Source organism: Rhineura floridana, chromosome 1 (genome assembly GCF_030035675.1).
Source record: "Rhineura floridana isolate rRhiFlo1 chromosome 1, rRhiFlo1.hap2, whole genome shotgun sequence".
Classification (NCBI taxonomy): Eukaryota; Metazoa; Chordata; class Lepidosauria; order Squamata; family Rhineuridae; genus Rhineura; species Rhineura floridana.
Genome location: NC_084480.1, coordinates 170318633 through 170346310, shown reverse-complemented (window position 1 = coordinate 170346310; position 27678 = coordinate 170318633). Strand labels below are relative to the sequence as shown.

Genomic DNA, 27678 nt, shown 5'->3' with positions numbered 1-27678 from the left:
TTCACACCTTGATAGGGTTCCTTCACCCTCCCCACATGCTGTTGCTAGAGGCCGCAGCACTCAGCAAGGCCTCTCCTTAGATGCAGGCCAGTCTGATGACGACAGAGATCCTGATATTGAAGAAGGGGAATGGAGCGAAAGTTCAGATATGGATGACACTGAGTCTTCTAGATTATTTGTAGAGGCTCACTTTGCCCCTCTTTTTTGTAAAGTAGTGGCAGCTCTGGACTTAAATGTGACGCAGAAACAACAGGAGCCCTTACCTAAGAGCTCTCTGGTGCTCCCCATCCCTAAGCCTTCTACTAGGTGCATGCCTTTGCCCACCTCTTTAAAAAATATTATGAAGTTAGAATGGGACTTGCCTCTTCAATGCAGAAAAGGTACTAACTATGCCAATAAGTTTTATGTCCTAGATGCTGACGTTATGAACCAGCTTTGCATTCCAGTTGTGGACGGGCTTATTTCTGCTCTACTCTCCCATGCCCTCTTGCCACGGGACGGAGTTGCTCAAAGGACCCCACTGAGTGCAAATCTGACGCAGCCCTGAAGCGCTCCCACAAAGCTAATGTGCTCTTAATAAGAGCCTCTACTTCGGCTTCTGTATTTGTCAGGGCAGTGCTGTTATGGGTTGAAGACCTGCTTGATGATGTTAACAGAGACCCAGCTAGACTTAGAAAAACTCTGCTCAAGGTATCTAGATCCCTGGCATTCATAGCAGATGCCACTATGGACTTTTCCCAATTTTCCTGTAGTGCAATGGCAGCAGCAGTTGTAGCTAGAAGACATCTCTGTCTTAACCACTGGGACGTGGATGCAGCTTCATGTGCCAACCTAGCTTCTGTCCCCTTCTCAGGTACCAATCTCTTCAGCGATGAGGCATGCAATGAAGTCCTCGTAGAGACCAGAGATAAAAAGAGAGAAGATAGCCGCACATTTAAGCGTCCTGCCTCTTGCTCCTACCCTTTCCAGTCCTTTTGTGGGTCCAGGCTCACCACCAGGGCACGTGACTTCAAAAGCGGGAGCCCCTACTGGACCAGGCAGAGATTTCCACAGAAGTCTCAGACCCCTTCTTCCAGGCCCCCCACCAACCAAACTAGACAAGGACGTCAGAACCAACAACGCTTCTGACTCCCCGCCAACACCACAAGTAGGAGGTCATCTAACCCACTTTGCTTCCTGTTGGCAACACATGACTCAGGACAAGTGGGTACTCACCATCGTCAAGGAGGGGTACTGGATAGAACTTACAGAGTACCCACCCACCAGATTCCTTCCCTTTCCCGTGGCCACTTCCATCAAGAAACACCAAGCAATCTTAGGTGAGATTCATCACCTGTTGGATACCTCTGCCATAGAAGAAGTACCATCAGGAGAGATCTTCTCAGGTCTTTACTCCATCTTCTTTTTGGTCGGGAAAAAGGACGGATCCTGGCGCGGGGTACTCAACCTCAAATTCTTAAATCAGTTTGTGACCCAGAGAACCTTCAGGATGGAGACCCTTACGTCCATCAGAGAAGCTCTTCTTCCACAGGACTTTCTGGCTTCAATAGATTTAAAGGAGGCCTACCTGCACATCCCCATATTCCCATCCCACAGACGACTACTCCGCTTTTATTACAACGGCCGCCATTTTCAATACAGGGCCCTTCCCTTTGGTCTAGCTTCGGCTCCACAACTGTTCATCAAGGTCATGGTGACGTAATAGCGGGTCTTCGAATGCAAGGACTGCACATATACCCATATTTAGACGACCTCCTCATCCGGTCCAACTCCTTCCATTAAGCCCAACAGGATGTCCATGTTACTCTAGACTTCTTGCAAGCTCACGGCTTTCTCATAAATTCCCAAAAGAGCCATCTATACCCTTCTCAGCAGCTGCTTCACCTTGGAGCAACTATAGACACGGCCCAACAGCTCGTTTCCCTGTTGCCACAGAGGGTCCAAAACATTGCTTCACTAGCAACTACCTTGTCCCAACTTCGATCCCCAGACGTGATGTTGCTTGCCAAACTTCTGGGCATGATGGCATCAGCAATAGGGATCACTCCTTGGGCGCGCCTGCACTCCCGCCCACTTCAAACCTTTCTGCTTCAGTTCCAATCAGACATTGCACTACGCAACCATCGTCACGTTCTCCTTCCAACTCTGGTCAAACACTCCCTCATCTGGTGGTAGGAAATACAGAACCTGTCAAAAGGAGTCCCACTACAGGATCCTCTCCGAATAGTCATCACCACCGATGCCAGCCTCCACGGTTGGAGAGTGCACTGCTAGGGGCAATATGTTCAAGACCCCTGGTCGACAGCAGAGGCAACCTGAAACATCAAATGGTTAGAGTTAAGGGCAGCACATCTAGCTCTTTGGCACTTCGCGCCAATCCTTGCCTTTCCGGACGTCCTCATACGCACAGACAACATGTCGACTCATGCTTACCTGATCAAACAAGGAGGTACCCGCTCAAGGACTCTAAACCTAGAGGCTACCTCAATGCTACTGTGGGCAGAAAGACACCTGTCCTCAATTTCAGCAGAATACATCCAGGGTTGCCTGAACATAACAGCAGATTGGCTGAGCAGACAGCAGCTCTTCCCGAGCGAGTGGGCTCTGAATGTGGAAGTATTCCAGTCTCTACAGGCGAAGTTCGGCAACTTCCAAGTAGACCTATTTGCTTCAGACAACAATCACCAGACAAAGAGATTCTTCTCCCAATTCAGAAGTTGCGGAGCAGAAGGACAAGATGCTCTGGCGATAAGTTGGCCAAAGGGCCTCCTATATGCCTCCCCACCGACTCCTTTACTGTCCAGAGTACTGAAGAAAATCAGAACAGAAGCAGCTCATGTGGTCCTCGTGGCCCCCTATTGGCCGAGACACCCCTGGTTTTTGGACATAGTTCGGCTGGCACAAGGCCCGCCGTTTCACCTACTGGCACACCACAACCTGCTACACCTGGACCCACAATGGCTCAGACTAACCGCATGGAGATTGAGCACAATAGACTGTTAGCATTAGGATTCTTCCCTGAAGTGGTGAATACCATCCTGTCAGCGAGACACCCTTCCACCATTAAAAGCTATCAATCTACATGGACAGCTTTCTTCTCATGGTGCACCACACAGGCTATCTCTCCGGAGCCAGCAGTGGTTGCTCAGGTTCTGCAATTCTTACAAGATGGTCTGAAAAAGGGCATGAGGCCAAATACCTTAAAACGTCAAACATCGGCTCTCTCATCTACTACCTACCAGCAGTACTTCTCTGGCTGCACATCCTCTTCTCAAGAAGTTCCTGCAAGGAGCTGTTGCATTAAGTCCTCCAGTAATGCACAGATTTCCATCATGGAGTCTGCATACCGTCCTCAGCACTCTTCAGAAGCCTCCCTTCGAGCTGCTTGCATCCGTTCCTCTCAGTATCTTGTCCTTCAAATTGGTATTCCTTGTAGCTATCACCTCGGCCCGCAGAGTATCTGAACTGCAAGCCCTCTCAATACAAAAACATCTGTGTACATTCCACAAAGACAGTGGTGCTACAAACTAACCCAGCCTTCGTTCCCAAAGTGAACTCACCATTCCATAGGCAGCAGGAAATAATCCTACCTTCCTTTTGTCCTAATCCAGAGAAAAAGCGTGGCACTCCTTAGACGTTAGGCGTGCTTTGAAAGTCTGTATTTCTAGAACTGAGTCCTTTCGTAAATGTGATTCCCTGTTTGTATCTTTCCATCCGCCTACCTTAGGAAATGATGTCTCACAAAATACCTTGGCAAGGTGGATTAGAGCGTGTATATCTCTAGCATACGAAGCTCTGCACCGGCCTTCTCCATTGAACCTTATGGCTCATTCCACCAGATCAGCCGCTACCTCGGCGGCCTTTTCCACCAATGCCTCCATAGAAGAACTTTGTAGGGCAGCCACCTGGTCATCCCCTTCTACCTTTACAAGGCATTACAAAATTGACCTTTATGCACCAGCGGAGGCTTCCTTTGGTCGCAGAGTTCTCCAGCAGGTCCTACCTCCATCTGACCCACCCTAGGTCGTAGCTTTAGTACGTCCCACGTGGAGACCTCTTGTCATCCATGGGAGAAGGTACAGTTTGTACTTACCATAAACAGTGTTTCTTCATGGATGACAAGAGGTCTCCACGGCCCTCCCTAACATGGCTGGCTATATGGGATGCTATTATGGGGTGCCACGACTATGCATCTTTCTGAGCCTCTTCCAGGCTTGTTAACTGTTCACATGTTCTTCACACCTGTTGTGTTTTTTCAATGTGTGATATATTCTGTGATGTGCTGAGGCTGTTGGCAGAGCTTTACGAGAATGAAAACTGAGCCTCAGCAGGAAGGGAGGAGCAAAAAACATTTCCTGAAGCATTTCCTGTCTTCGAGCTGTAGGGGGAGCTATAGTAGCCACGTGGAGACATCTTGTCATCCATGAAGAAACACCGTTTACAGTAAGTAGAAACTGTACCTTCTCAGATGTTCAACAGAGTTCCCCAAATTCATGTCATTTATTTATTTATTTAGTTCAATTTTTATACCGCCCATAGCAAAGCTCTCAGGGCGGTGTACAACAGATAAAAATATATCTTTACATTTCAATATTAAAAACCATCTAATTCTCAAATCAACAATTAAGCAAACAAATAAAACATATAACTAACAAATACAACATTAAATACAAATACTGAAATACTAAAATGTTAAAAATATTAAAATGCCTGGGCAAAGAGGAAGGTTTTCACCTGGCACCGAAAGGATAGTAAAGTAGGCGCCAGGCGTACCTCGTCAGGAAGGGTGTTCCATAGTTCGGGGGCCACTACCGAGAAGGCCCTCTTTCTTGTAGTCGCCTTCCAGGCGTCTTTCTGAGTAGGCACCCGGAGGAGGGCCTTCGATGTTGAGCGTAGTGCACGAGTAGGTTCATATCGGGAGAGATGTTCCACCAGGTATTGTGGGCCCGTGCCGTGTAAGGCTTTATAGGTCAAAGCCAGCACCTTGAATTGGGCCCGGAAACGTATAATTAGTGTCACATGTTCTGACCGCTTGGTCCCGGTTATTAATCTAGCCGCTGCATTCTGCACAAGCTGCAGTTTCCGAACCGTCTTTAAGGGCAGCCCCACATATAGTGCGTTGCAGTAGTCCAATCTCGAGGTTACCAGAGCATGGACAACTGTAGCAAGATGTTCCCTGTCCAGATACGGGCGCAGCTGGGCCACCAGCCTAAGTTGGTAAAAAGCACTCTGTGCCACCGAGGCCACCTGCGCCACAAGTGACAAGGACGGGTCCAAAAGGACTCCCAAGCTACGCACCTGCTCCTTCAGGGGAAGTGTAACCTCATCCAGAACAGGTCGAACATCCAACTGGTCAGGGAATCCATTTACTAACAGCATCTCAGTCTTGTCTGGATTGAGCTTCAATTTGTTCGCTCTCATCCAGTCCATTATCGTGGCCAAGCATTGGTTTAGGACCTTGACAGCCTCACCTGAAGAAGATGAAAAGGAGAAGTAGAGCTGCGTATCATCAGCATACTGATGAGAACGCACCCCAAAACTCCTGATGACCGTACCCAGTGGCTTCATATAGATGTTAAAGAGCATGGGGGACAGAACTGATCCCTGTGGGACTCCATATTGGAGCTCCCAGGGTATCGAGTAGTGCTCCCCAAGCCCTACTTTCTGGAGACGACCTGCCAGATAGGAGCGGAACCACTGCCAAGCAGTACCTCCAACTCCCAGATCCGCAAGCCTCTCCAGAAGGATACCATGGTCGATGGTATCAAAAGCCGCTGAGAGATCAAGGAGAATCAACAGAGTTACACTCCCTCTGTCTTTCTCTCGACACAGGTCATCATACAGGGCGACCAAGGCTGTCTCCGTACCAAAACCAGGCCTGAAACCCGATAGAAATGGATCCAGATAATCGGTCTCATCCAAGAGTGCCTGGAGCTGGGATGCAACCACCCTCTCCAGAACCTTGCCCAGGAATGGCACATTTGCTACCGGCCTATAGTTATTCAAATTATCTGGGTCCAGGGAAGATTTCTTCAAAAGCAGTCTCACCATCGCCGCCTTAAGGCAGTGCGGGACCACTCCCTCACCTAGTGAGGCATTGATCACCTCCCTGGCCCAGCCGGCAGTGCCATCCCTACTAGCTTTTATTAGCCAAGAGGGGCAACGATCTAACGCAGAGGTGGTTGCACGTACCTGTCCAAGCACCTTGTCAACGTCCTCAAGCTGTACCAATTGAAACTCATCCAACAAAGTATGACCAGACTGTGCTCCGGAGACCTCAGTTGATTCCACTGCTATAACTTTGGAGTCTAAGTCCTGACGAATGCAAGAGATTTTATTTTGGAAGTGCTTTGCAAATTCATCACATCGAGCTTTAGAAGATTCCATCACGTCCTTAGGGCCAGAATATAAAAGCCCTCTGACAGTATGAAACAGCTCCGCTGGACGGGAGATAGAGGTTTGAATAGAGGCAGTGATATGTTGTTTCTTTGCTGCCCACACCGCCCCAAAGTATGTCTTATTATAAGCACTCACCAGTGCAAAGTTGCATTCGTCAGGAGTCCGTCTCCATCTGCACTCAAGCCGTCTCCTATATTGTTTCATCGCCCTCAGCTCCGGAGTATACCATGGAGCTGTATGAGCTCTACAGAGGAGAGGGCGCACAGGTGCGATCACGTCAGCTGCCCGGGTCATCTCTGCATTCCACAGATCGACCAGGGTGTCGACGTGAGCGCCAGCCTTATCAGCCGGAAAACTCCCCAGGGCTTTTTGAAAACCATCAGGATCCAGCAGCCTCCGGGGGCGGACCATCTTAATAGGTCCCCCACCCTTGCAGAGGGGGAAAGTCGTTGTGAATCTAAACCTCAACAAGCAGTGATCTGTCCATGACAAAGGAGTTGATGTAAGACTCCCTATACACAGATCACTATCATCATGTCCCGTAACAAAAATCAGGTCTAGAGTGTGACCTGCCACATGAGTTGGGCCGGTGGTATATTGGGACAGCCCCATGGTCGTCATGGAGGCCATGAAGTCCTGAGCCGCTCCAGATAAAATGGCCTTGGCATGGATGTTGACATCACCCAGAACCAATAGTCTAGGGGACCTCAACAAAATCTCTGAGACCACCTCCGTCAGCTCAGTCAGGGAGTCTGTTAGGCAGCGGGGTGGGCGGTACACTACCAGAATCCCCAATCTGTCCCTCTGGCCCAACTCGAGGTGCAAACACTCAAGGCCCGTAGTTACGTGGACATGGTGCTTGAAGAGGGGGATAGAACTCCTATAGACCACAGCAACCCCCCCTCCCCGGCCCTCAGATCTACCGTGATGCTGCACTATCCAGGTGGGCACAGCTGAGAGAGACCAACACCTCCCTGCTCTCCCACCCAGGTCTCAGTTATGCATGCCAGATCGGCTGCCTCATCCACAATTAAATCATGGATGAGAGCGGTCTTATTATGTACCGATCTGGCATTAAAAAGCAGCATCCGGAGATCAGAGAGCTGGCTGATAGGACATCCCGCATACCTGTGGGTGTGTGGAGGACCAGAACACAGGATAGCCAGCAATTGTCTGGGCCGCGTTCCCCTCACCTGGCCTGTCTTCCACACAGCGTGATATCTCCCTTTACCCATCACTACGCCTATTGGGGCCCCCGCACATTCCTCCTGAATATAATTCCTCTCACCCAGGCACATAATAAAACATCCACACGCACTTACAACATACACCAAACAACATACACCAAACATCACACGAACACTCACCACATACACACAATCAGCCAACAAAACAACCAAGAGCCGGTCCGCCACTAAGAAGCATGGGCAAGAGGATACATTTTCACAGAGATCAAGGACTCTCTTCACTATGCTTTTACATATAAGGGGGCAAAATCCTCCAGGAAGTTCTGAGAAGCATTGAAGGGTGAGATCTGACAGATCACATTCTTCAAGTAGCTCTGTGAGGTCTCCTTCTTCCACCCCTTATTAAACAAGGGAGACCTCTCCTTCTAGACATTTTCCAGCTCCTAACATGGCTAGGGGAGAATCTGTTGTCCCGCAGGAGCAGTCTGATTCCTATCAGATTTCACCTGATGCCCAACATGTACAGACACACTTCACAGTGGGGGGGGGGCAGGTTGGGTCTAAATCTCAGAAGTTGGACTTCCTCCATGCTTCCCAGGCCCAATATGTAAGGCCACAGAGGCAGAAATTGCTGTATCATGCAGCCGTGTTCCAAGACCCACAGTTTTTTCCTCTAACAGTTTTAAGTTGATGCCCCAACTAGTGGTGAATTCTTGCTTAAGAGTTTGCAATTGTGATGCTAATTTTTCTCAAAAGGGCTCCTTAAATTTCCTGACTTTCAAAACTGTTTTCGTGGTGGCTATCACATCAGAGTGAAAGGTTTCAGAGCTGGTGGCTTTGTCATCTGACCCTCAACTTTGTGTGTTTCATCAAGATAAAGTTATTTTATGCTGAGCCCTGTGTGTATCCCAAAGGTTAACTTGATGTTTAATAGATTACAGGAGGTAGTGTTACTCTTGTTCTACCCTAATCCTTTGTTTTCTCAAGAGTGTAGGCGGCATTCACTGGATGCCAGGTAAGCATTGCGCTTGTACCTGGACTGGACTTTGGATTTTAGGAGATCAAAAACACTTTTTATGGCTTTGCATGGCCATCAAAGGAAAATAAGGTTTCTGCCTCTTTTATTTTTTGTTGGTTGAGGGAGGCTATTGCCCAAACGTACAGGGCTCTGGGTAAGGAACCTTAATCAGGTATCATGATGCATTCTTTTAGGGGGGCAACTATCTTAACTGCCTGCAGGTGGGGCTTCCCTGTTCTGCACGTATGCAGGGCTGCTCCCTGGGTGTCGCCACATACATTTGTGATACACTACAAAATATATTCACTTTCATCATCAGATGTGGCTTTTCGAAGGTAGGTCCTCTGTAAGGGTGTTGCGACAGGAGGAGGATACAGAGGAAGCCTGCCTGGGAAGTGTGCATACTGCTATGATGTATCCCCATGCAGGCATGTCCTCCATCCCTATCTGGGAAAAAGGGAATTTTTTCTTACTATTCATTACTCACTGACTTTTAAGCTGCTGGGAAGAGGGCAAGAAGCTCTTAATTTTTCTCTAATTGTGTGGATTCCCAGGGGGATGTAGTGGAGACCCCGATCAAAGCAGGAACAGAGCCTCATAGTGCAGGCTCCATCTCCAGAGTGCTTGAGCAACTTTGACAGGTCAGAAGGGACTGATATTACCAAGGTTAATATGGTGGCCAGGTAGACAAGGGTAAGAAAACCCCAAAGAATAATCCTGAGTTGTCTCTGGCTGAGGAGTGAGCGAAACATATCAAACCACTCCCACAAGACTTATCCAAGGATAGGAAAAAGCATTTAAACCACTACAAGCCTCTATGAAGGAGTTATCCACCATGTCATCTGATATGGCCAGAATGGGTTGAAGCAGAAGTCCCTGACACTTTAACCAATCTCCAAATTAAGCTTAAAGACCAGCAAGGTGGAAGTCATCACCAAAATACTCACTTGGGGGAATTCTGGAATGAGAGGACGAGCAAGGCATTATTGTTTTGTGATTTGAATGATTTCAATTTAGGCATGCTATGAGGATATTGAGAGGGCACACAGAGTTCTTGGACACTATGCTCATGAGGGCAGATCCCCTCAACATGTGATTAGATTCGAATGTTTCAAGAAGCATGATTTAGTCTACAGAGTTCTCAAGAATCTCAGAAAAATACAATATTTATTTATTTGTTAAATTTATGTCCCACCCTTCCTCCCAGAAGGAGGAAACTCTGCAAGTCTTCAAGGTTTCTTTGCCCTGAAAACTCGTCCGTGGTGCAAAATATTCTGTTGCTTCACGACATCCTGCAGAAAGCAAACGTGTCGTATTACTGTGGATGCCCATTTAAACTACTAATGAAACAAGGCAATAGGTTTCAGTCTACATTGAATGGACAGATGAAACTGCTATTTGAAGAGCTAGGGCTTGCCCTCTCAGACTTTCCTCTGATGGGGAAGGGTATGGTGGAAGATCAGCTCATAGTTTGCTGAGGAAAGAGAAGAAGCAGATACCATATAAAGACCTGGATATGCAAGCAGCAATGGTCAGTCATGAATGTAGCTTGCCTGCTGACCCAATCTGAATCAGAATGTTCTGCAGCCTCTTTCACTTAAGAATTGAAGCTGCAAACATTCCTCTGATGATGACACAGTAATTCTCTCCAGCATTCTCCAAGCCCTCCCCACCCACCCTTGTCTAGCACTTTGGTTAAAGGACTGTCGTGCCTGTGTGAGTTGATGACTGTTTATAGAAGATCGATAATTTTCCTCTCCTTTGGTATTAGAGACCATGAGGCAGAGGCTGCTGTTGAAGTTGCCCTGTGAGACACTCTGACCTGGGATGTTTCCCACACAACAGGTCTTTGTTGGTGTTCTAGTTTTCCAATTTTTTTTAGTTGTGTGCTTTTTTGTATGTTGTCTTTGATAGTGCTGTATAATCCTCATGCTGCCCCTGCCTTATTTGCATGCTCCGTTTATATAGTTTTATATGGGGGACCTGAAGGTGTTGTTTCTGAAGGTAAATGGGCTTGGAACAGTGACCAAATGTGCAACAGAGACTCAATTTGAGATCAAGGGGCATCATGACATTGTTTTCTTGCAGGCGACACATCAAAAGACTAGGTCCACAAATAGGCTGAAAAAATGCTAGCTTGGCAATTACTTCTGTGCCCTGGCAGTTCCAGATCTAGAGGGGTGGCTATGTTATTCTTTGCCTGTTGCCCCTGTTTCTACAAGGTGCTCTGGGAGATACTAAACTTACAGTAGTCTCTGTGACTGCCTATATACATTAGCCTCTAAATACTGGACAGATATCTTTCCTGCAGGAGGTCCTACATTGTCTTGAAGATTTTGCTGTGGGTGGTATAGTGGGAAGAGACAGTACATCATAAGATGTGCTAGGCTTTGTAAAAGATAGAACTGCTTCCAAGGTATTGGGGCATACAATTAATAAGCATTTTGTTCACTTGCAATTCCAATTAGACTTGGTTGGTATGTGGATGGAGATATTCCTGATAGCGCATAATTATACCCATTATTGTTCTTCACGTTAACCATCTTCAATGATACATATACTGTTGTTCTCCAGGGGTTTGGGTGCTGGGTTCGGGGAAGTAACTATAGACTATCTCAGACAATGCTCTGATTTGTGCCACACTGGAACTGCACCCTGGTCGGTTTCTTGGAGACTCAACACTAGCATTCTGGGTAAATGTCATGTGGTTGGTGGGCTAAACTTGCTGAATACCATTAATGCTTCCCCAGAACTGAGCATAGCCACAGTGTGGGATGCAATGAAATCAATTATGCTTGGCCTATATTTACCCTGAATTTACAACCCAAAGCAGTTAAAGGGCTCCTTTTCCATGAAGTATTAGTTTTAGAGCAACAATACAAGTTCACTGGCAGTGTGAATGTATATAAACATCTATTGGTGAAGCAGGCAGAGGTTGAAGGGCTTGAGAAAGACAGAATCCAGAAATCCTTAGTTTACCTCAAGAGCAAGTATTTGAATTTGGAAATAAAAAGTTGAAGCTACTAGCCAATGCAGTTAGATGAAAAAATCCTGCAATGTGGTTGCGATGGTTATTAATGAGGCAGGTGAACAATGCGTCTTCACTGACAATATCAGTTCAGCCTTTGCCAGATTCTTTGAAAAACTGTACTCTTCGGACCCAGGGATTGACCAATTTCTAGAAGGTGTCACAATTCAATCACTGAGTCTAGAGCATAGAGCACACTTAAATAAGTTAGTCTTGCCAACTGAAATAAAGACAGCCATTATAAAGCTCCAAAATGGCAAAATCACAGCTGGCTTTGGGGTTGAATTTTATAAAACCTTTGGTGATATATTAATTCCTCACCTCCAGAACCTCTTCATGACATTTTGCAAGGGGGTGGGAATCCAGAGATGTGGAGACAAGCCCTCTTAATTGTTATCCCAAAACCAAACAAAGACCTGGGATCCTTCTGCCCCATTGCACTGCTGAACCAGGATGCTAAGCTCCTTTTGTCCATAATGGCCATGAGATTTAACTTATTGCTAGGTACATTGGAATCAACTGGACTGGTTTTATGCCCAGCCATCAACTTTCAGGTGCAGTGAGGCATGTATTAAATGCAGTTCACCAGAGTTCTGTTACAGCAACCCCATTAGTGTTATTGTCATTAGATACTTTTAAAGCATTTGATTGTCTCAGTGGCCCTTCCTTCTCAAACTCCTTGACAAATCAGATGTTGGTCAGCAATTTCTAAATCTAGCTGAACAGTTATACTTGGAGACTTGAGCAATGAGAATCATACTTAGAGACACAAGTTACAGTGAGTGTAATGGAATATAGTCCAAGTCACACCTGATAGTTACTTCTGCAAGCATAAGACAAGCTATGCTAAAATTGACCCACAGATCGCACATGACAGCAATCTGATTGCATTCCATTAGTGTGAACTCATTCCCCGTGTTTGAGTCACAAGTTCACTCCTAATTTTTCCCCAGAGAGAGTCCAGTGAGTAGAATTCGCTAATAGGCAAAAGAAATGTGTGGTTTAAGAACTTACCTATAGCCAACATATATTTCTGTCATACTTTAAAAAGGAGGGGAATTGGGCAGCTATAGTGAATGCACCAGGGGAGCAGGAGACCTGACCTCCTCTCTGAGATATTGTACTACTCTACAAATTTGTCAAAATGCAAACACAATTTGGGTTGGTCTTTCACAATCCAATCCTCTTCCTATGTGGAAGAATTTGGTAATATGCCTCTGAGCATATGGTGAGTGGTGGCAACACTTGCAGTCAGTCCAAATGACAGAAACAAGACAGGAAGAGCAAGAGGAACACCAGCATACAAAAAAATGTAATTCTCCATCTTTGGAGATGTTGTTCTGATTGCAGGTGTGATTGCAGGTATTGTGTATCGCCATGAAAACTTATAGTGTTGTTAAGGGAGCGTTTCTGAGTACAGGACTGTAGGTTTTGTAAAGTTTTGTTTTGAATTGAGCTTGTGGGAAACAGCAGAATGGCATGGGGGTATTTTTAATTTAACATTGCAGAATGTGAAAAATCCATGCTGGCTATAGTATACAGCTAATAACGTCTGACTCTGAACAGCCCCTACTCTGGTCTCGAGTCGGTGGTGAAGTAAAAATGATTTTGATGCTAATGGGAAGCATAAACAAAATACTCCAGCAACCATTCACATCTTATGCACAGTTTCTGGAGGCTACTATGGTCTTGGCTATGTTTTGGAACTCCTAGCAAACCAGCTGTAATTTGTTTTGCTTTTGTTTTAGACCTTACTTTGAAGGACTGTCGCATTCAAGCTCTCAAACAGAAATTGGAAGCCTCCACAGCATCAGAAGCCAGAGAGAGCCACCGAGTCCTGTAAGTTGTTCTTCCAGAATCACATTGATTTGTGCACAAAAAATAGTTGAAGCAACTGAGAGTTAATCCCAAAAACCAGTTTTTTAGTATAAATGTAGTGAAGCAATTAAGGCTTTTAAAAATAAATCTATGGGTTTTTCCTTAACCTAGAAATACCTGCTTTTTGAAGTAGATTTCAGACAAGGAGAATTTAAATCTTGTAAATTTTAGGTCTGTCTGGAGAGGACATTTCTCTGCTTCTTCCCACTCAGGTATGACAGGCCATACTATATACCTGCATTGTTCAACAGAAAATGCAGCACACTACATTTTATGAAAATGTAGTAGATTGTTTCATTTCAGTCATTTAGGCCACCCTGGGCTTGCTCCTGTATAGGGTGCGTTTGCAAAATTGATGTAATGCTGTCCAGAGCAGATATAAGGACTAGCCAGTTCAAGGACCAGCTAAACATATGCTCCTTGTTTTACATATGCTTGTACACAATAGGTTGAAATGTCTGAAAGGAACAAGAATCTTGGAAGCAAACAACCAGCAGACAGCATCTCTGACACGATGCCTTCTGTAAGTGCAATTGCCTTTTTATGATTCAGGCGGTGGTCACTGAAACAAAACCACTGAGTTATTTGCAGCTATGTACAAGTGTAAGGTCACATTAATTTGGCAAAATTGCTAAAAACCTCTGTCTTTTGGTCTTCACAGGATTCTTTTTTAAATTTGTATTACCTCTGCCCAGGTTCATTGGATTTTCTCCTCTTTGTGAATCTCAGTTTCTTGAAATCCCATGTCCTTTTAGGCAAAATTTTGAATATTTAAAAAGGAAAAACCACATAAGAACAATGGCCCATATAGTCCAGCATTCTGTTCTCCAGTGGCCAACCAGATCATAGAATCATAGAATAGTAGAGTTGGAAGGAGCCTATAAGGCCATCAAGTCCAACTCCCTGCTCAATGCAGGAATCCAAATCAAAGCATTCCTGACAGATGGCTGTCCAGCTGCCTCTTGAATGCCTCCAGTGTCGGAGAGCTCACTACCTCTCTAGTAATTGGTTCCATTGTCGTATGGCTCTAACAGTTGGGAAGCTTTTCCTGATGTCCAGTCGAAATCTGGCTTCCTGCAACTTGAGCCCATTATTCCATGTCCTGCACTCTGGGACGATCGAGAAGAGATCCCAGCCCTCTTCTGTGTGACAACCTTTCATGTACTTGAAGAGTGCTATCATATCTCCCCTCAGTCTTCTCTTCTCAAGGCTAAACATGCCCAGTTCTTTCAGTCTCTCCTCATAGGGCTTTGTTTCCAGTCCCCTGATTGTTGCCCTCCTCTGACCCTGTTCCAGTTTGTCTGCATCCTTCTTGAAGTGCGGAGACCAGAACTGGATGCAGTATTCAAGATGAGGCCTAACCAGTGCTGAATAGAGGGGAACTAGTACTTCACGCGATTTGGAAACTATACTTCTGTTAATGCAGCCTAATATAGCATTTGCATTTTTTGCAGCCACATCGCACTGTTGGCTCATATTCAGCTTGTGATCAACAACAATTCCAAGATCCTTCTCGCATGTCGTATTGCTGAGCCAAGTATCCCCCATCTTATAACTGTGCATTTGGTTTCTTTTTCCTAAGTGTAGAACTTTGCATTTATCCCTGTTGAATTTCATTCTGTTGTTTTCAGCCCAATGCTCCAGTCTATCAAGGTCTCTTTGAATTTTTTCCCTGTCTTCCAGGGTAGTAGCTGCGCCCCCCAATTTTGTATCATCTGCAGTTTTGATAAGCATGTTCTGTACCTCCTCATCCAAGTCATTAATAAAAATGTTGAAGAGCACTGGGCCCAGGACCAAGCCTGTGGTACCCCACTCGTTACTTCTGCCCAGTTTGAGAAGGAACCATTGATAAGCACTCTTTGATTACGATTCTGTAGCCAGCTGTGGATCCACCTGATAGTTGATCCATCCAGCCCACATTTATCTAGCTTGCTAATCAGAATATCATGGGGCACTTTGTCAAAAGCTTTGCTGAAGTCGAGATATATTATGTCCACAGCATTCCCACAGTCTACAAGGGAGGTTACCTGATAAAAAAATGAGATAAGATTAGTTTAGCAGGATTTTTTCTTCATAAATCCATGTTGGCTTCTAGTAATCACTGCATTGTTTTCAAGGTGCTTACAGATTTATAATCTGCTCCAGAGTTTTTCCAGGGATTGATGTTAGGCTGACCTTTCTGTAGTTCCCCGGTTCCTCCTTCTTGCCCTTTTTGAAGATAGGGACAACATTAGCTCTCCTCCAGTCAGCTGGTACTTCACCAGTCCTCCACGATTTCATAAAGATAATAGACAGTGGTCCTGAGAGTTCTTCAGCCAGTTCCTTCAATACTCTAGGATGCAGTTTATCAGGCCCTGCCTAATTGAACACGTTCAAAGTGATTATGTATTCCTTGACCGTTTGTCAATCTCAAGTTCCAATCCTGTCCCTTCTACTTCATGTTTCCTGGGAGGGTCATAGGCCCTTTTTTGGGAGAAGACTGAGCTAAAGTAGGAATTGAGCACTTCTGCCTTTTCTTTGTCATCTGTTATCATTTTGCCATCCTCACTAAGTAACTGTGCCACCATTTCCTTTCTCTGTCTTTTACTATGGAAGTACCAGAAGAAAGCTTTTTTGTTGCTTTTAGCATCCCTCGCTAACCACAGCTCATTCTCAGCTTTAGCCTTCCTGACACCATCCCTGCAATTCCGTGATATCTGCCTGAACTTTTCCTTTGTGGCCTGGCCTTCTTTCCACTTCCTGTATGTGTCCTTTTTTGTTTTCAGGTCATCTCTAAGCTTTTTGTGAAGCCACACTGCCTGCTTCTCCTGTTTTCCCCCTTTTTTCCTTGTTGGAATTGCTTGCCATTGTGCTTTTAGAATTTCCTTTTTTAGAAACTCCCACCCATCTTCGACTCCTTTTCTCATTAGGGTCACTTGTCATGAAACTGTACTTACAATTGTTCTGAGTTTATTAAGATCAGCTTTCCTGAAGTCCAGGGTGCGCATATGGCTACTCTAACCTTTTGCTTCTGCTAAAATCAAGAATTCAAGTATGGTGTGGTCACTTTCCCCCAGAGTTCCCGTAACTGCCACTTCATCCACCAAATCATCTCTATTAGTTAGATTCAAGTCCAGGATAGCTGATCCTCTAGTTGCTTCCTCCACTTTCTGTAGGAGAAAGTTATCTCCAACGCAAGTCAGAAATGTCTTGGAGCGGCCGTGTTAGGCAGAGTTTGTCTCCCAACAGATGTTGGGATAATTGAAGTCCCCCATTACTACAACATCATGCCTCCTTGAAACATTGGCAATTTGCTTTTCAAAAGTTACATTCTCGTCTTCTCCTTGATTGGGTGGTCGGTAGTAGACTCCAAGCACCACATTGCTTTTATTACTTGCCCTATTCATTTTAACCCAGGTACTCTCGGTGAAGCTACCAAGCTCATCTTCTTGTATTTCTGTGCAGGGATATATATTTTTAACATATAGCGTGACTCCACCTCTCTTTTTATTCCTTCTGTTCTTTTTGAACAAGTTGTATCCTTTAGTTGCTGTATTCCAGTCATGGGAGTCATCCCACCCAGTTTCAGTTATGCCTATCAAGTCGTAATTACTCTCCTGTATTAAGAGTTCAAGTTCGTCCTGCTTGTTTCCCATGATCTGCGCATTATTATACAGACATCGAAGACCATGTGATTTGTGGCTTGGCTTCCTTACTACATTTTTCTGTGGACTGTTACTGGGCCCTATTAGGGCCAATCTCTCTGTTCCCGTTACTGTGCACAAGCCTTCATCAGTCCTTACCAGCAAGTTTACATGGCTGTGGAAAGCCTGCAAGCAGGATCTGAGCACAAGAGCACTCTGCGCCATCAGCCTACAGTCCTGGACTTCTCTAAGAAGCCCAGGTCTACCTGCCATGCAGGTGTTTGGGAAAGAGTCAGCTGAGAACCATGGTTGTGATTGTGGATAGGAATGTTTTAATGGAGATAGAGTTTTTAATGGACTTTTGTGAGAGGTTTGGGGACAGGGCATATTATAGCTCACTCTCCACCAGTAAGGACAAGGGGTAGAGGACAGGAATAGGGTAGGATTGATTTATGGTATTAGAGAGAGAGAAGAAAATGTGGTATTTTTTAAAAAAAACTTTAATTTTCCAAATTTCATTTCCCCAAAAACCCACAATATAAATACAACAAAGCCTTAATATGTGTGTGATGTGTGATGTTTCATTATTAACTGAGGGTCTTGGCTGAGGCTTACAGGATTCCAGCTATGTAAGGGACCACATGCATCTTGGTAACAAACCCAACCAAAAGTATTTTTAAGAGGTTGCAGGTACTATAGAACTGTACTATAGAACATGAGCAAAGAGAGGGTACCAGAGTTCTAGCAAATTATATATATGTTTTAACACCATGAAGCAGTCCATTGGATGCTGTAAGTTTTTCACCTACAACCAGGGTCCAGATCTTCACCCACCATCCCTGCAGTGTAAAGAGTGTATGCAGATTTTCCACAGGTAGCCTGCCATCACTTTGGGCTTTACTGCCATCTAGGGTCCGAACGCAAGAATGCACTCAAGTTAAAACCTGGGCCCCCGGCCCCTCCCACTCCAGTTCCATTCTTGCCTCCGTCCGAAGCATTTGGATTCCTGATAGCGTAGCTAAGTTTCTCCCTTGTCCTATATTTGCTGTTCCCTTTGTATTTTTTCCCTCTCCCCCCTTTGGTTTGGGAGTGTGTGGGATTTATTGTGTTTGTTTTTTTACTTTTTCGGGAATTTTTCCTCCGGTTATTTTTATTTTCCCTTTTATTTTTGGTGACCTGCTTTGCCTCTCTGTTTGTGGTTGCAGCGCGACTGTTTCCCTTTCGTTTGGGAACTCGCGGCTGCGGCCTCCATTAGCAGCAGCAGCTGCTGTTTTGCTTGGGGGATCTGTGGCTGCGGCCCCCTCCCCCCCCGGCCACTCGGCTTGGCACAGGGTAGCTCGCGGCTATGGCTCCCTCCTCAGCCTTCTCCCGTGCCGGCTTCTGGGCAGCGCTCTCGCCCTCCCAGCCAGGAGCTAGCAACTCTTTTCTCTGTCTTGGCAGCTTCTCCTGGCCTCCGTTTCTCTGAAGTGGTAGCGTTTTTTGCTCCCTCCACGCCGCTGCGGTTTCTCTGGCGGCGTGTAGCCACGTGGAGGTGCCTTCCTCAGCCCTAGTTGGCAGCGTTTTTTGTCCAGCAGCCAGTTAACCCTTGCAGGGGCTTTTTCTCGGAGGCCTGCTTCCTAGTACTCCATTTGTTTTTTTGTTTTGTTTTTTCTTTTTTTAATTTTTGTTTTTCATATATCAGTTGTATTTCTCTTCAGTGCTTTTTATATAGGTTGCAACACCACGCTGCAGCAGAAAGCTGCACACCTTGAGCAAGCTGTGTTTTTTGTGATACCACACCTTCCCCATTGTGTGTGTGTATCTACTTGTGCACTCAAATTTTTTATGCGCAGCTTTTCTGGTGCTACTCTAGTCTCTTTGTGCACATTGGCGATACCGCACCTTCCCTGTTGGGTGCGTGTATTTAGCCTTGGGCCACGCTGCGTTTTTAAAAGGCCATTTTTTCCTGGCAGTGTATTGTAGCGGTCTTGCACCTTCCCCATTGTGTGTGTGTACTTAGCTTGTGGCCAATATTGCAGCTTGACTTACTTTTCTTGGCTCCCTGACTGTTCAGGGCGATATTAGTACCTCTCCTGTGGAAGGGGTCCCACCCCCCACCCATTTTTTCAGTGCCATAATGAACCAGTCAATTTTTCTCTTGGCACCTGGCGCTCTATTGCACAGCATACTTCTCATCACCTCACAGCATATGAGTGTTACCGCACCTTCCCCATTGTGTGCGGGTATCTAGACTCCACCATGGCAGATCAGCAGCCGCAGGGGACACAATCCGCAGGGCCAAGTCACCAGTGCATCGCCTTACCTCAACACAAACCTTCTAAGCATAAACACTCTAAGGCCTTAGCCAAGGCTAAACACTTATCTGACCACGGCGCTCCCAAGAGGGCGCGTTATGTTTCAGCTCCGTCTTTAGAGAAGCCTGCACAAGAAACAGTATCCACTCTTTTTCAATCCCCTTCTGGGTCGTCAGAGGATGAATTTGAAGGCTTCCCCAGTCAAACTCCATGCTCCGATGTTCATCTGATTCCGACTTCTCCAGTGCAGCCTCTTTTGCCTACACAGGAGCATTCTGTGCCCTCTGCTCTCTCTCCAGGGCTACAGTTGACTCCAGAATTTCTTTTACAGCTGCGTGAGGTACTTGGGTGTCTCTCACAAGCTCAACCTCAGCCTCAAGCACAGCTGTCACCTCAGCCTGGAGTTTGACGGCAGTCCAGCTCTGCACGGCAACCGGGTAGCGATGATGATGTCCCTCCCTCCTCGCCTAATCCATTCGATGTTTCTAGGGGCAGACTTGGTGGTGAGCCCCCAGAGATGCAGGACGTACTTACCTTTCCTGCAGGCTGATCCTGATGAGTGGAGTGGAGAATCTGATCTAGACGAGGACTTCTCCTATTGCCTCTTCGACTTGGCTGATTATCCCCCGCTTTCATGCAGAGTAATGGACACCCTGGGCATTCAACCTGCTCAGATGCAACCTACCGCCCCCCCAGTCAAGGGCGCTAGAGTTCTAAAGTCCCCCAGATCAGTGGAGCATTTTATCCCTGTGCCAGATCCCATTAACAAGCTAGCCAGGGAAGAATGGGCCCGTCCCTTGCGCCCACGTCGCTTCTCACCATTGGCCAACAGACTGTACCCATTGGCCCCGGAATTTATGTCTTTCCTGAACGTCCCTGGGGTGGACCAACCAATTTCCAATTTAGTTTCTCGATCTCTCCTTCCTAAAGAAGGAGACTCACAGCTGAAAGAACCCTCTGAGAGGCAGCTTGACTTCGTACTACGGAAAAACCACGAGGCATCCGCTTATTCCATCCGGGCCTCCGCTTCCACCTCCATCTTCTCACGCACCTCCATGATGTGGCTCGATGACCTGTTGGACAATCCCAATCCTGACCCAGCCAAGTTGCATAAAAGCCTACTCAAATTGCACAAAGCTGCTGCCTTCGTGGCTGATGCCACTTTGGACGCAACCCACCAAGGAGCACGGGCCCTTGCTGCTGAAATAGTCGCTCGACGTACCCTATGGCTCCGACATTGGGATGCCGACACTACCGCCAGAACTAACCTGTCCATGGCCCCATACTCGGGCTCTATGCTTTTTGGTGACGATGCCCTTAAAGCTGTCTTGGTTGACCCCAAGGACAATGGAAAACCTACCTTAGCCACAGTCAAAAGAGATGATCGCAGACCCTTTTGGCGATTTACTCCTTACCGTTCCTTCCAGCCCTTTCGGGGGGTGCGGCCTGGTGGGCGGGGACGAGACGCCAGGTCCACAGATTTTCACTCCTCCAGGTCACCCTGGCCCAGACAGCACTTCCAGGTCAGACCCCAATACCAAAGCAGGCAAGCTTCCTCCTCTTCGTATGGCAGAGGAGCCCGTCAGCGTAGGCAGTTCTGATGTCATCCCCATAGGAGGCAGACTGTCTCTTTACGCAAGTTCCTGGCTGGCCCTGACTCACGTCTCTTGGGTCAGGGCCATCTTCACACAGGGTTACAATATAGAATTTTGGCGGAACCCCCCGGACAGATTTTGCCCCTCCCCCATTTCCAACTCACGCAGGGTAGTTATGCAGGATGCTCTACGTCATCTACTCAGCATAGCCGCTGTAGAGCCAGTACCACCACCCAAAAGGTTGCAAGGCGTCTACTCCGTCCTCTTCGCTGTCCCCAAGCGAGACTTCTCATGGAGGGCGGTCTTTGTCAACCGCTTCGTGAAGTACCGCCGCTTTAAGATGGAGTCGCTGGCCTCAATTGTGGAAGCTCTGCAACAGGGGGACTTCCTAGCATCCATCTACCTGAAAGACGCCTACTTACACATTCCAATCTGCCCGGCTCACAGACATTTCCTCAGATTTTCTCTCGGCCAACACCACTTCCAGTACTGCGCCATGCCATTTGGCCTTACATTGGCTCCCCGAGTCTTTACCAAAGTGATGGCCACCATGGTAGCCTTTCTCCGCCTACAGGGAGTGCATATTTACCCCTACCTGGACAACCTTCTCCTCCGAGCGTGCTCCCGGGACCTAGCCGACAGACAGCTCCAGTTCACTCTAGATGCCCTAACTTCTCACGGCTGGCTGGTCAACGTCAAAAAGAGTCATCTTCAGCCAACCCAACACCTCCTGCACCTGGGAGCCATACTGGACACGTGTCTAGCCATGATCTTCCTGTCGCCAGACCGTATCGCCTCCATCACAGCCATGGCAACTTTCCTGACTCATCGCTCAAGGGCAGATCGCATGTTTCTGGCACAGATGCTGGGGACGCCGGTCTCCACCATTCATATTGTTCTGTGGGCGAGAATCACACGAGACCTTTACAATGGGCCCTCCTACCCTTTCAGGCGGACATTGCCAAGTCCAACCACCGCGTGATTCCGCTGGAACCCTCGCTGAGGGCTTCATTCCGCTGGTGGGCAGTGACGGCACACCTCAGCAAGGGTACGCCCTTCCGGGAGCCTGTCAGGGTCATCATCACTACAGATGCCAGCCTATCAGGCTGGGGAGCCCACTGCAATGCCAGCTTTGTCCAGGGAGTGTGGTCCCCAGCAGAACTAACTCACAACATAAACTGGTTGGAGCTCAGGGCGGTTCATCTGGCCCTTCGACATTTCCAGCCACTGTTCTCCCTGCAGCACGTGATGATCCAAACGGACGACGTTTGCGTGAAATCTCATCTCAACAGGCAGGGGGGGACCAGGTCCAGAGCTCTTCAGGCAGAGGCGGCCCAAATCTTCAACTGGGCCAAAAAAATCTGCTCTCTATACGGGCGGAACATCTCAGCGGGCTGCTGAATGTCACCGCCAATTGGCTCAGCAGACAGCATGTACGCCCGGGAGAGTGGAACCTTCATCCGGCAGTGTTTGATCTTCTCCAGTTCCGGTTTGGCGCCCTCTCGGTGGACCTCTTCGCGTCAAGACACAACCGCCAGCTGCCTCGCTACTTCTCGAGGTACCTGGAGCCGACGGCGGAAGCAGTGGATGCATTGATGGCACCTTGGCCAGGTGGCCTCCTGTATGCCTTCCCCCCGATCTCCCTACTGGGCAGGACACTGATGAAACTCCGGCACGAGGGGGCTCAGATTCTCCTGATAGCCCCGTACTGGCCTCGCCGTCCTTGGTTCTCGGATCTTCTAGCACTGTCAGTCGCTGATCCCTGGACCCTCCCTGTCAGGCCGGATCTTCTCACTCAGGGACCAATTTGGCATCTGGACCCGGCCTGGCTGAGTCTGACGGCCTGGCTTTTGAACAGCAGCAGCTAACCGCTGCGGGACTTTCCTAGCATCAAGACGACCGTTGACAAATCGCATTTATCGGAGTACATGGCGCGCATTTTCCAAATGGTGCACCTCTAAGGGCTTCCCAGCTTCTCATGCCAATGTACAGCATGTTCTCCAGTTCTTATACAGAGGACTGACTAGGGGACTGCGGCCGAACACCCTGCATCGCCATGCCTCCACCATCTCTTCAATACTGTCCGTCTTCTCATCGACCGCCCCTGTGGGCGCTCATCCACTCATCAAACATTTTTTAAGAGGAGCCGCCCGTCTTTCACCAGCTGTGTGCCACTACTTTTCTTCCTGGAGCCTCTCAAAGGTCCTGCACGCCTTACAGCGCCCTCCGTTTGAACCCCTTGCCTCAGTGCCTCTCAGACTGTTATCTTTCAAAGTCCTGTTCCTTGTTGCCATTACCTCCGCGGGACAGATATCAGAACTACACGCCTTATCTTCCGCCCGTCATCTCTGCATTTTTCATAAGGATTCTGTGGTCTTGAGACCAGACCCGTCCTTCTGCCCCAAGGTAAACTCCTTATTCCATTGTAGCCAGGACATTGTGCTTCCGTCATTCTGCCCAAAGCCAGTACATCCCATGGAAAAGGCCTGGCATTCGCTGGATGTTCGGAGAGCCCTCAAACTTTATCTCTCTCGCACCCAAGACAGAATCCTTATTCGTATCCTTTCACCCTAGGACCTTGGGGAAAAAGGTCTCCAAATCCACATTGTCCTGCTGGTTACGGGCCTGCATTGCCTTGGCTTATCAGTCCCTTAACCTTCCAGTGCCGGCTAACATCACGGCCCATTCCACCAGATCAGCGGCCACTTCGGCTGCATTTGTAACTAATGCACCCCTTGCAGACATATGTAGAGCTGCGGTGTGGTCTACCCCTAACTCATTTGTGAAGCATTATAAGATCGACCGATATGCTTCTGCTGACGCCTCCTTCGGGAGACGTGTTCTCCAACATGTCCTCTCTGAATAGTAATCTGTTTGTAGTCCCTCCCTATTAAGGGGGCTGCTTTGGTACATCCCAAAGTGATGGCAGGCTACCTGTGGAAAATGGTCCATTGGACTCATCTGAAGGGTGATTTTCACAGGTATGCCTGCCATCACGTCCCTCCCTTGGGGGGTGTCTCTGGTGGACTGGTTCCACCTTTATAGTTTATTTGCTGTAAGTTGTTGTGCCTTGCTCTGTTTCCCTCGGTTAAAACCTCTACTCTTAGGTTGCAAGTTCCGTGTTCTCCATGTTTCCATACTTCTTTCTCTGTTTTCCTTGCTGTTTGGGCCTGCAGCCTTCTGTTCCTTTCAGATTTGCCACTTTGGACTCGTCGTGAATGAAACGAGTGGGAGGGGCCGGGGGCCCAGGTTTTAACTCGAGCGCATTCTTGCCTTCGGATGCTAGATGGCAGTAAAGCCCAAAGTGATGGCTGGCGTACCTGTGAAAATCACCCTTCAGGTGAGTCCAATGGACCATTTCAGAGGGCTTGATGAACTTTTTCCTTTATATGGCATTTATCAAATCTACGAGGTCTGTGGCATTCCTGCTATTTTGGGTTTTCAGCCCTGGGGTTCTGTAAATACACTCAAAGTTATCTGGGGAAAGTTCACATTCTGTTCCAAGATTGTTGAGCTTCTGTATTATAAAGGATGCAGGGTCCCCCCCTTCCTCCATTTCAGGAATCTCTAGATGTGGATGTTGGGTCTGTGCCCCTAATGTTCCTGTTCCTTCATGTGTATATGACGGTTTTCAGACTCTGTTTTCAATTTGTCAAAGCCCAGTTTATGTCTGATCCCAAGTTCTAGGGCCTCATTAGCTGTTTGGGCTACATCTTGCATTTGGGTATGGAAATCTTTCAATGTTTGATTAAGCTGGGCAAGAGCTGCTTTCAGATCGTCTGCAAAAGTGCTGTGTATTAACCAAAAATGATCTGTGAGTTTGCTGTCTTCCAACAGCCTGCTTGTAAGTTTCAGGGTCTTACTTCCCTTGTTCCTGTTGCATGCCATGTCAATTTTGTTGTTGCTTGATAGCTCAGGTAAGTCAGACCAGTGATCTGACAGATAACAATGCTTAGAAATGTTTTGAAGTCTCTGACTGCTGCTAGACAGCATTCCCTCAGGAGCCCAACTGTTTTGAAGTTTTAATGCATTCAAACGTTGCTGTTCATTATTGATAAAGGCTTGACTAGAGAGCGGAGCACAGAGGTATGCGGCCATCGTGCACCATGACAAGCCGTGTCCCATCCCCTCACCCCACAGCAAAATGTGGCATTGAGAATGTTTTGACCCATTAGTGAGAGTAGATGTATGAGCTGGGTGGGTGGGTCGAGGTAGGAGGAGGAAAGTAGTGAGAGTGAGTAGTGGAGATCTGGCTCGACTATGCTTTGTACTTTTGGGTCCAGCTGGGTATACAGTACAACATCAGCCACAGTCTGAGGACCAGTAGACTGTGAATAGAGCAAGATAGCTTGTTATCCAGTGCTAAAGTTGTCAAATATAGTATGTGTTCATGACACTGGTGACTCTGCTGGTGTATTGACTACAACAGGAGCCCTGGCCAAGCTGGCAGTCTCACAATTAGTACTGAAGCCAGGCTGACTCCCCAAGCTGACTTGGGGCTTCATCGCTTCCATGATACCATTTGAGATAGATCTGTAGCTTACTGATCGCTTAACATTTTGTACTGTCTGGAATCTGGTTACTGTTCTAGATGGATCATTATCTTTTAGTACTTGTTTTTTATACCTGCTGAGAGAGTACAAAAACAAACTCCCATCCACAGGATGTCCTCTCTAATGTAAATTTTTTGTATGTAGGAAACTCAACAACAAGAGGGTATAGAAACAGAACAACTATCTGCCCTTGATAGCTTCATTGAAAAGCTTCCACCAGGTGGCAGAATTACAAAGACAGAATCTCTCATACTTTCTTCCAGCAGGTAATTTGTCTATCATCCACAGCAACTGGTGTAACATCAGCTCCACAAACTATTGTCTAGAAACATGCAACTCAAGCCAGATACCTTTTGACTTGTGGCAGCTGAATATTGTTTTATGTTGCTTTCAATCCCAGCATTCTATCCCAGGTGCCATGTACCATTCTTTACTCATTATTTTTTAAAGATATTAAAGTAAATTTACCATCAGTATAGCTGGTACCAGAAACACCTCCCGGGGCGTGGGGAGCATTCTGAAACTAGACACCACTACCAAAAAGATATCTCTCTTTTTATAACAAAATTCACCTCTGATGGAGATGATATTTAAAGGGACAAATCATATCAAAAACATGAAATAGACATACCAGAAATATGTTAATTAACTGAGCAGTCACAAATTAAGGTGTGGCTCCTTTTTTCTTCCAGTATTGAGATTCATGGAACTGTTAATTTATACCTCAGCTGAACATCTTATTTGTTTCAGTTCCTTCCACAGGTAATGCAGGGTGCTCCACTCCTCCAAAGCAAATTATGGGGGTGCCTGCAGAAGGGAGCAGAGGAAGGGAAAGTCCTGTTGTGCAAACGGGATGACACTATTGGATGTCATCTATAATTCGTATTGTTGCGTTTTTCTAAAATTTAACCCCACAAAACAGCAGCACTTGTAATCCTGATGTTCTTTTGCCAGTACAATGAATTGTCCAGGTAGGCACAGATTCCCTAATGAGGCAGCCATTCCTGAGATGTCTCTGTATTTTGGGGCCACCTGCCACAAGGTGTTTGCATATGATCTGAAGGCATTTTGGCCGGTGCCCTTTTCCAAATATCATCTCCATGAGATGTGAGTTTTGTTATAACAAGGGAGATGTCTCTTTGGTAGTGGCGCCCCAGTTATGGAATGCCCCAGAGAGGCATGTCTGGCACCAACTTTTTTGTCTTTTATGTGGTAGGCAAAAGCTTTTCAGTTCACCTAGGGATTTTAAAACATGTTTACTTCTTAAAACATTCTTTTAAGTATTTAAACTATGACTTTCAAAAGGCCTTCACCTGACTAATTTTTTTCAGTGGCTTAGTTTTATGTTTATTTGATGGCTGCTATGGATTTGTTAAATTTGTTTTTAGTTTTATGTTAATATTTTGACTGTGTGATTTGGTTTAATTTGGAGATTGATTCTGTTGTTGATTGATAGCTGCCTTGAGTTTCCTTCAAAAATTAGGCAGAATGTAATATTTTAAAATAAATACCTGCACTTTTATCTGCTGGTTGTTTTGTATGTTTTGATTTTTGTAAAATGCTCTTTCTTGCTAACTCAGGAAAATAGTAATATAGTGAGTAGCATCTATGCTGTTTTCATTTTTGTGGTAAAGGTCCAAATATTCTTCCTTAGCAGATCAGAGGGGAAGCAGGTGGGTTGCAGAGGCAGAAGCACATCACTGAAGGAAAGACAGCCAGTGAAGCAGCAGAATGAGAGAGCAAACAGTCTGGACAATGAACGGTCTCCAGACACCAGGCACCACTTGCAGGTGAAATGTGCTCTTCATTGTCAAAGAGGCATCCTCCTTTTAGATTTCTCTCATTTTGGACAGCTTTCAACATAGTTCTTAATTTCCTGTATGATATGCAACTCTGTTTCTTTGAGAATGGCTGACCACAGATGTGTGAGTGTTTGGCTATATATGACAGGTTCTCTTACGAGGATCATTTTTGTAGTTTTGCTATGATTTTAAGAACAATAGAAAAGAAGCTTAATTTTTCTAGTGCAAAGGGGAACTTGGCTGAGGTTGCCAAAATCAGGAACTGCTGGAGGCATTTGTGGTGATAATATTGGGGTCAATT

General features: G+C 46.6%; 1 protein-coding gene across 1 annotated transcript in view; it reads left to right on the top strand.

Annotated features, from left to right (window-relative positions):
* PACS2 (phosphofurin acidic cluster sorting protein 2) overlaps positions 1 to 27678 on the top strand; it is a 219935-nt gene that overhangs the window by 101717 nt on the left and 90540 nt on the right. The window contains 4 exon segments of the mRNA XM_061585566.1: positions 13381 to 13471; positions 13959 to 14033; positions 25720 to 25841; positions 27233 to 27439. Of these exon segments, the coding sequence (XP_061441550.1) occupies positions 13381 to 13471; positions 13959 to 14033; positions 25720 to 25841; positions 27233 to 27439 (495 nt within the window).